Raw genomic sequence first — 10000 nt, forward strand, 5'->3', positions numbered from 1 at the left:
CACAAAAAAAAATAATAATGAAAAACTCATTATGAATGGCTGATCCGGTTTTTCTCTCTGCCATTGTGTATAATCTTGCCATGTGAACCTATCAATATTACTATCATTATTAAAGTATATGGTGCCTATGGAATGAAATTATCCCTGTTTGATTGCACGTAACACATGACTGACCATTATACCATTTTCTCTCTTTTTTTAATATACCAAGAAAATAAATGTTCTCATCACTCGCTTAAAAGAGCCGGTAAGATCACGAACGACAAATCACGAATAAATAGATGGATAAATACAGAGGATGATATGGATAGGTATTGGTAGAGAAAGATACAGATGGATAGATAGATAGAGAAAACTAAAATCAAATCAAATAAGAAGAGATAATAAGTAAACAAAACAAGAGCAGCAACAATAATAATCACAATGATAACTACACTAGGAACCCCATTAACAGCATTAAATGAATCATCAACATCACTTCCTTCTCTGTAATTCAAGTTCCTTATAATTAAAATCTAACCTTATTCAGGACGTCACGAAAGGTACCCCTAACCTCCCCCCCCCACACACACACTCACGCACGAGGGAAAAAGTGACACGAAACTGGGTTCTCGCACGACTCTTAATGGGTAACAAAGGCGGTTTGAGAGTCGTAGCAGTCACGCAAGCACACCTAGCTTGATGTGATTTGGTAATCGTCCAGTTAGGGATGTACGGTGTTAATATATGCACATGCACATGCACACACACACACACACACACACAAACACACACACACACACACACACACACACACACACACACACACAAATAAAATAAAATAAAATAAAAAAATAAAAATAAAAAAAACAAACCTTATAGCCCAGCGGTCCCTGTCCTCCCTTATAGACCACAACGCCTTCCAGAACGATATAGAAACGACCGGGACTCGCTGCATAGGCTTTGTTGGCTTCATCGCTCAGTCTATCCACCAACACGGGGCAGGACTGCGGCTGTTGGTCTAACATCAGCTGAGCGGCTTTGTACCGTTCCTCTAGCGTCCTGCGGGTGGATGGATAAGGATAAAGATAAGGATAAGGATAAGCTAGATTTGCGGAGGAGATGCTGCGCCGGGTTGGTGGGTTAAATGTTTTTTTGTTTTTTTTTCTGTGGGGTCGTCGTGTTTGTGTGGTTTTATGGAATTGTATTTATTTTCGACATGATTGTTTTGTTTATTTATTGTGATTGTCATGTAGTAAGTTACAATTTTCCTTTTCTGTTTTGAACTGATGACGATTGTAATGGTGATATTAGTAATGATTACCACAATGATGATGAAAATAATGTTGATTATATGATAATGATGATAACAATAATAATGTTAATGTTAATGGTAATAAGAATCACAACAATAACTACAACAATAATGAGAAATAATAATAATAATAATAATAATAATAATAATAATGAAAATAATAATAAGAATAACAATAATGATAGCAACAACAATGATGAACAAAATACAGTTTGATAATATTAAAACAAAACAACTTTAACACCTTCAGCAATGATAACAAATAACCGTTATTGTTATAAAGCAATATAGATTATCATTACCACGAACAGTCACACGCAAGCACACAATGGCTGTCGAAGTGGGACCAAAATGGCTTCAAATGAATTAATGTTTATGTTCTTTACTATTCCCTTTCTGTAGTGGTTTTCGTGATAATTATTCACGTGAGAACAGCGGAAAGGTTCTCAAATATTATTATCAATAGTGTTTGGTTTATTGATGTGGTGTATGTTATGATATACACATATACATACATATACACGCTTACCAACAAACATAAATTCAGACATACCAACACATACAAACCAACAAACAAACATCAAGATATACAAACACACAAACAAACAAACTAACAACCAGACATACCAACACAAACAAACAAACAAACATCCAGACATACCAACCCACAAACAAACAAACAAACGAACATCCAGACATACCAACACACACAAATACAAACAAACACACATTCACACACAGACTAAAACACAACAACAACAACAAAAAAACAAAAACGGAAACACACACGAAATAAACCTCCAGCGAACACCTACTTGTGACTCGGAATCTGCAGATTGTCTTTGAGAAAATAGCCGTCGATAGGATGAGCTTCCGCGATGTAAACCAACGCGAAATCTGCCAGCTCGGAGTAGTCTTCTGACATCTGTGGAGAGGAAGAGGAAGGAAGATGAGAGAGTGAGGGAGAGGGAGAGAGAGAGAGAGAGAGAGAGAGAGAGAGAGAGAGAGAGAGAGAGAGAGAGAGAGAGAGAGAGAGAGAGAGAGAGAGAGAGAGAGAGAGAGTGAGAGTGAGAGTGTGTGTGTGTGTGAGAGAAACAGAGAGAGAGAGGGGGGGGGGGGGGGGGGGAGGGGAGGGAGAGGGAGAGAGAGAGAGAGAGAGAGAGAGAGAGAGAGAGAGAGAGAGAGAGAGAGAGAGAGAGAGAGAGAGAGAGAGAGAGAGAGAGAGAGAGAGTGAGAGTGAGAGTGTGTGTGTGTGAGAGAGAGAGAGAGAGAAACAGAGAGAGAGAGAGGGGGAGAGAGAGAGAGAGAGAGAGAGAGAGAGAGAGAGAGAGAGAGAGAGAGAGAGAGAGAGAGAGAGAGAGAGAGAGAGAGAGAGAGAGAGAGAGAGAGAGAGAGAGAGAGAGAGAGACGAATAAGCAGATAAGTAAAATATGAAACAAATGAAAATGACAGATCAATAACACTATTCTGATCCTCCCTCCTCTTCCCTTTCCCTCCTTCTTCCTCTCTAATCATCCCTTTCTCTCCTTCTTCCCTCTTCCTCCCTCCTCTTCCCTTTCCCTCCTTCTTCCTCTCTAATCATCCCTTTCTCTCCTTCTTCCCTCTTCCTCCCTCCTCTTCCCTTTCCCTCCTTTTTCTTCCCTCTCCTCTTCTTTCTCTTTCTCCCACCTACTTCTCTCCTCTCTCTCACTCTCCTTCCTCCCACCCTCTTCCTCCCTTTCCATCCCTCTCTCACCTTTTTTGTCACCTCCACTTCATCTCTCCGTCCTTCTTCTTCTCCCCCTCTCCTTCCCTCTTCCTCTCTAACCCCCCTACCTTTTTTCTCACCTCTCCGCCCTTCTTTTTCCCCCCCTCTCCTTCCCTCTCTAACCCCCCTACCTTTTTTCTCACCTCTCCGTTCTTCTTTTTCTCCCCTTCTCCTTCCCTCTCCCTCTCTAATCCCCCTACCTTTTTCCTCACCTCTCCGTTCTTCTTCTTCTCCCCCTCTCCTTCCCTCTCCCTCTCTAACCCCCTACCTTTTTTCTCACCTCTCCGTTCTTCTTCTTCCCCCCCTCTCTAAACCCCCTACCTTTTTTCTCACCTCTCCGTTCTCCTTCTTCTCCCCCTCTCCTTCCCTCTCCCTCTCTAACCCCCCTACCTTTTTTCTCACCTCTTCGTTCTTCTTCTTCTCCCCCTCTCTAAACCCCCTACCTTTTTTCTCACCTCTCCGTTCTCCTTCTTCTCCCCCTCTCCTTCCCTCTCCCTCTCTAACCCCCCTACCTTTTTCCTTACCTCTCTGTTCTTCTTCTTCTCCCCCTCTCCTTCCCTCTCCCTCTCTAACCCCCTACCCTTTTTCTCACCTCTCCGTTCTTCTTCTTCCCCCCCTCTCTAAACCCCCTACCTTTTTTCTCACCTCTCCGTTCTCCTTCTTCTCCCCCTCTCCTTCCCTCTCCCTCTCTAAACCCCCTACCTTTTTTCTCACCTCTCCGCCCTTCTTCTTCCCCCCCTCTCCTTCCCTCTCCCTCTCTAACCCCCCTACCTTTTTTCTCACCTCTCCGTTCTACTTTTTCTCCCCTTCTCCTTCCCTCTCCCTCTCTAACCCCCTACCTTTTTTCTCACCTCTCCGTTCTTCTTCTTCCCCCCCTCTCTAAACCCCCTACCTTTTTTCTCACCTCTCCGTTCTCCTTCTTCTCCCCCTCTCCTTCCCTCTCCCTCTCTAACCCCCTACCTTTTTTCTTACATCTCCGTCCTTCTGCTCCCCCTCTCCTTCCCTCTCCCTCTCTAACCCCCTACCTTTTTTCTCACCTCTCCGTTCTTCTTCTTCTCCCTCTCTCCTTCCCTCTCCCTCTCTAACCCCCCTACCTTTTTTCTTACATCTCCGTCCTTCTGCTCCCCCTCTCCTTCCCTCTCCCTCTCTAACCCCCTACCTTTTTTCTCACCTCTCCGTTCTTCTTCTTCTCCCTCTCTCCTTCCCTCTCCCTCTCTAACCCCCCTACCTTTTTTCTCACCTCTTCGTTCTTCTTCTCCCCCTTCTCCTTCCCTCTCCCTCTCTAACCCCCCCCCCTACCTTTTTTCTCACCTCTCTGTTCTTCTTTTTCTCCCCCTCTCCTTCCCTCTCCCTCTCTAACCCCCCCCCCCCTACCTTTTTTCTCACCCCTCCGTTCTTCTTCTTCTCCCCCTCTCCTTCCCTCCCCCTCTCTAACCCCCCTATCTTTTTTCTCACCTCTCCGTTTTTCTTCTTCTCCCCCTCTCCTTCCCTCTCCCTCTCTAACCCCCACCCCCCCTACCTTTTTTCTCACCTCTCTGTTCTTCTTCTTCTCCCCCTCTCCTTCCCTCTCCCTCTCTAACCCCCCTACCTTTTTTCTCACCTCTCTGTTCTTCTTCTTCTCCCCCTCTCCTTCCCTCTCCCTCTCTAACCCCCCTACCTTTTTTCTCACCTCTCCGTTCTTCTTCTTCTCCCCCTCTCCTTCCCTCTCCCTCTCTAACCCCCCTACCTTTTTTCTCACCTCTCTGTTCTTCTTCTTCTCTCCCTCTCCTTCCCTCTCCCTCTCTAACCCCCCTACCTTTTTTCTCACTTCTCCGTTCTTCTTCTCCTCCCCTTCTCCTTCCCTCTCCCTCTCTAACCCCCCTACCATTTGTCTCACATCTCCGTCCTTCTTCTTCTCCCCCTTTCCTTCCCTCTCCCTCTCTAACCCCCCTACCTTTTTTCTCACCTCTCCGTCTTTCTTCTCCCCATTTCCTTCCCTCTCCCTCTCTAACCCCCCTACCTTTTTTCTCACCCCTCCGTCTTTCTTCTCCTCCTCTCCTTCCCTCTCCCTCTCTAACCCCCCTCCGTCCTTCTTCTCCCCCTCTCCTTCCCTCTCCCTCTCTAACCCCCCTACCTTTTTTCTCACCTCTTCGTCCTTCTTCTTCTCCCCCTCTCCTTCCCTCTCCCTCTCTGACCCCCCTCTCCCTCTCTACCCTCCCACCTCTTCCTCACCTCATGGAACCGCTCCAAGCTGGCCATGAACGTGGGTCACGTGCATGATCCAAAGTTCATGACGAAAGGACGCGAAGGAGATGCGCCATCCAAGAGCCCGGTGACAGAGCGTCCTTCTAGTTTCAAGACCGAAGGATCTGGCGCTATCTTGTCCAACTCGGCTTGGATTCTGGCCTCCCGAAGCGCACTGGAAGAGAGAGAGGTAGAGAGGTCATGGTGGGTCATCTGGTGTCGCTGGGTTAGGTTAGGTTAGGGATTTTTTCTTTTCTTTCTTTTGATGTTTATTTTTTTTTTGGATTCTCTATTGGGATTTTTGTGTTTATATGTTCTTTGGGAATCGGGATTTGTGTTTATATATTACCTGGTATTTCTTTTTTTCATGTCGGGGAAATTTTGTGTATTTTCGTTACGTTATTATATATATATTTTTTGACGCATACATAACAATGGCATAATCATAAAATCTCAACTTAAGATATTTATTCTCAACCAATAATGATTCTAAATAAATGAATGATTAAAATAATAACAGAAAATCAAGTAGAAATTTGTCAAGCAAATAGTAAGCACGTGGCAACCAACAAATCTTTCATAACAGTGTCACACCACAGGTAGTGGGGGAAAAAGGGGGCGGAGTCAAAGAGGTGTGGCAAAAGGGCGTCATTACAAAGGCAATCGCTCAGGTTCTCCAGGAAGCTCAATGCCTTCGGGACACGCACATCCGTCTCGCTTCCATGCATAAATCAGACATCTATCGGACACCCATCAGAATCCCCCCGTTATCCCTCGTTATTCATTCTAAGAATCCTGGCACGTGCGCCCTTCGCCGTCCGTGTCTGGGGGCGTGGCGCGAGGGTGGGAGAACGGAAAACGGAAGGAAGGAAGGAAGGAAGGATGGAAGGAAGGAGGGAAGGAAGGATGGAAGGAAGGATGGAAGGAAGGATGGATGGATGGAAGGAAGGAAGGAAGGAAGGAAGGAAGGATGGATGGATGGAAGGAAGGAAGGAAGGAAGGATGGAAGGAAGGAGGGAAGGAAGGAAGGAAGGAAGGAAGGAAGGAAGGATGGAAGGAAGGAAGGAAGGAAGGAAGGAAGGAAGGAAGGAAGGAAGGAAGGAAGGAAAGAAGGAAGGAAGAGGGTTGTGGAAGTAGGAGAAAGAGTATACGAAAGAGATCACTAAGAGAAAGGTGGTACTGGAATGAGGAGAGAAGAGAAAACTGAGTCTGTTGGATGTTAACTGATTTAAGATTTACAGAATATGGAAAACAGAATAACTGGTAATTAGAGACGCGAGAAGTAACAGAAAAAAAAGCTAAGCCAAAATGAAAAACACATCCGGAATCAAAAAAAAGAAGAAAAAACACAGAAAAAAATAAGCCAAAATGAAAAACACATTCGGAAGCAAAAAAGATAAATAAATAAATAAATAAATGAAAAAATAATCCAAAACGAAAAACACATCCGGAAGCCAGGCCCCCAGGAAAGAGGACAAGAGATCGAAGAACATAGCATGCAGAGCCATCATGTTCGAATGACAGCATTAGAAAAGCGATGAAGAGCGAGACTTGTTCTTGTGCAATATGCAAGATCCATTCATGTTATATCCCCCTTGTCTTCCCCTCCCCCCCTCCCTATTCTCGACCGCTCTCTGCTTCGCTCAATTCTCTCACTTTCGTTACTTACATTTCTCTCATATTTTGTATTCCTCTTCCTTTATTTTTCTTACGAGTTGTAATTACTTTTTCCAACTATTTCTCCCTTTCGCTCTTCCTTATCCTCACACACGTTTCACTCAAAAATATCATGGAAAAAATGCGCTAACGAACATTTTTAATAACAACAAAAAACAATATTGAAACCAATTAGTATTCGAATACATATATACGGAATTCGAACAGATTGTAAAAGGATTGGATTTACTTATTGGACTAGCAGGCAGTACGGCTAGAATCGAAAGGTTATGCTTATCATGTCATTCATAATTCATTTGTCTGCCTCGCTACTTCCTCCTCCCCTTCTTGCCCTGCTTTATTCACTTTCCCTCTTATGACTCACTAATACGAAAGAAAAAAAAGGACAGAGAACATAAGGGAAATCCACGTTGCTTTTAATGACGTCGTTTTTTTTTCGTTTTTTTTTTAACATAATTAGACGATATGGTGCTCTCTCATTGCATGCATCCTTGCAATATATAACACATTATGACAGCGCAATATAGCAATCCTTTTCTTGGTCTGTTGCACACGTTGCTGGCTTAAGTCACTGAATTGCACTTGATAACGCGAGAGCTGAAATTGCTTTATGATTTTGTTTATATTACAATTTGGAGAGCTGTTTGCCTTCCTAGTTTTCTAGTAGATGGATGGATAGAGGGAGGGAGGAAGAGATGGATTGAGTGAAAGAGGGAGGGAGGAAGAGAGGGATAGAGGGAAAGAGGGGGGGGGGGAGGAAGAGAGGGATAGAGGGAAAGAGGGAAAGAGGGATAGAGGGAATGAGGGAAAGAGGGAGGGAGGAAGAGAGGGATAGAGGGAAAGAGGGAGGGAGGAAGAGATGGATTGAGCGAAAGAGGGAGGGAGGAAGAGAGGGATAGAGGGAAAGAGGGAGGGAGGAAGAGAGGGATAGAGGGAAAGAGGGAGGGAGGAAGAGAGGGATAGAGGGAAAGAGGGAGGGAGGAAGAGAGGGATAGAGGGAAAGAGGGAGGGAGGAAGAGAGGGATAGAGGGAAAGAGGGAGGGAGGAAGAGAGGGATAGAGGGAAAGAGGGAGGGAGGAAGAGAGGGATAGAGGGAAAGAGGGAGGGAGGAAGAGATGGATAGAGGGAAAGAGGGAGGGAGGAAGAGATGGAAAGAGGGAGGGAGGTAGAGATGGGTAGAGGGAAAGAGGGAGGGAGGAAGAGAGGGATAGAAGGAAAGAGAGAACGAGGAAGAGAGGGATTGAGCGAAAGAGGGAGGGAGGAAGAGATGGATAGATGGATTGAGGGAAAGAGGGAGGGAGGGAGGGAGGGAGGGAGGGAGGAAGGAAAGGAGGAAGAGATGAATGGGTGGAATGAGGGAATAAGCGAGCCAGGAAGAGATGGATGCATGAATAAATGAAGGGAGAAAGAAAAAGAGGAAGGGAGGGGAAATGGATGGATGGATAAGGAAGAGGAGTAAAAAAGTGGTAGGAAGGGAGATAAGGATGCATGGATAAAGGAAGAAAAAGCAATGAATATAAAATACGGAAGGGCGAATATAAACACCATAGGAATTATGAGTAAAGGACAAGGGGATGAGTGAAAAACGGAGGGGAATTGAAGAAGAAAAGAATAACTTGGTCTAAAAAAAAACTAAAAAATGAATGAACTAATAACTAAATAACAGAATATGTGAGTACGTGAATAAATGACGAAGTGAATGGCTGGATTTGGTTATATGCACGAGCTGTTCAATACCCAACTTCACCAAATACTAAATCCCATATTGGTATTTCCATTCATTCTTCAATAATATGTCTGCATATATATATATGTATATGCATATGCATATATATATATATATATATATATATATATATATATATATATATATATATATATATATATGTGTGTGTGTGTGTGTGTGTGTGTGTGTGTGTGTGTGTGTGTATGTGTGTATGTGTGTGTGTGTGTGTGTGTGTGTGTGTGTGTGTGTGTGTGTGTGTGTGTGTGTGTGTGTGTGTGTGTGTGTGTGTACAAATCTATACATAGATTTGTATATACTTACATACATATATACAGAGAGAGACAGAAAGACAGAGAGAGAGAGAGAGAGTGAGAGAGAGAGAGAGAGAGAGAGAGAGAGAGAGAGAGAGAGAGAGAGAGAGAGAGAGAGAGAGAGAGAGAGAGAGAGAGAGAGAGAGAGAGAGAGAGAGACAGAGAGACAGAGACAGAGACAGAGAAAGACAGAGAAAGAGAAAGAGAAAAAGAAAAAGAAAGAGAAAGAGGAAGAGAGAGAGAGAGAAAAAGAGAAAGAGAAAGAGAGATACAAACACAAAGACAGAAAGAAACGAGAAAAAGAGGGAAAGAACAAATCAACCCGAGGGCAAAGGAGCGGCCACCGAGAGCCCAGAGTCAAGCGATACAAAAGGTAAAAAAAAACACGCGAGAGAGAGAGAGAGAGAGAGAGAGAGAGAGAGAGAGAGAGAGAGAGAGAGAGAGAGAGAGAGAGAGAGAGAGAGAGAGAGAGAGAGAGAGAGAGAGAGAGAGAGAGAGAGAGAGAGAGAGAGAGAGAGAGAGAGAGAGAGAGAGAGAGAGAGAGAGAGAGAGAGAAATCATGCAATCAATTGCTTGTCAATAAACGAATGATTTCTTATGCAAAAAGTTTTTTTTGGAACTTTATTCTGGCTATGGAGTCCTGTTCTGCCTTCATGGCTTTTCCTCTTTATTTTCGTCTCAAAGGAGAGGAATAAAGGAGAGGGTAATGATGATTATGGTGACAATGATGATAATGATAATGATGTTGATAAAGATGATGTTAAGCATAATCTTAATAAATGAAATAATTATAGTGATAATAACACTAATTGTAATGATAGTAGTGGTAATGATAGTAATAATAATAATCATAATAATGATTATTATTATGATTATTATGATGATGGTAATAATGAAAACGATAATGGTGATAATAAGAATGATCATTAGCATCATTATCCTACTACTACTATTAATGATGATTATAATAATAAGGATTAGAACAAATACGAAAAACTGAAATAAAAACGAGAACAAGAACA

At 43.4% G+C, this 10000-nt stretch overlaps 1 protein-coding gene across 2 annotated transcripts in view; it reads right to left on the reverse strand.

Moving 5' to 3' along the window:
- The window catches only part of LOC122263866 (thyroxine 5-deiodinase), a 20065-nt gene that overhangs the window by 730 nt on the left and 9335 nt on the right, over window positions 1–10000 (reverse strand). Inside the window, exons 1-3 of one of the 2 annotated variants that reach the window (XM_086547275.1) lie at window positions 5253–5432; window positions 2110–2219; window positions 855–1041 (exon numbers count right to left, since the gene is read on the reverse strand). In XM_086547275.1, coding sequence (XP_086403401.1) covers window positions 855–1041; window positions 2110–2219; window positions 5253–5279 — 324 coding nt within the window. In that variant the 5' untranslated portion in view covers window positions 5280–5432. Of the gene's footprint in view, window positions 1–854; window positions 1042–2109; window positions 2220–5252; window positions 5440–10000 lie in introns of those variants that run through there. The other variant, XM_086547276.1, reaches the window with a different exon arrangement.

This window comes from Penaeus japonicus, unplaced genomic scaffold (genome assembly GCF_977035675.1).
Source record: "Penaeus japonicus unplaced genomic scaffold, GWHDUDI00000001_assembly GWHDUDI00000019, whole genome shotgun sequence".
NCBI lineage: Eukaryota > Metazoa > Arthropoda > Malacostraca > Decapoda > Penaeidae > Penaeus > Penaeus japonicus.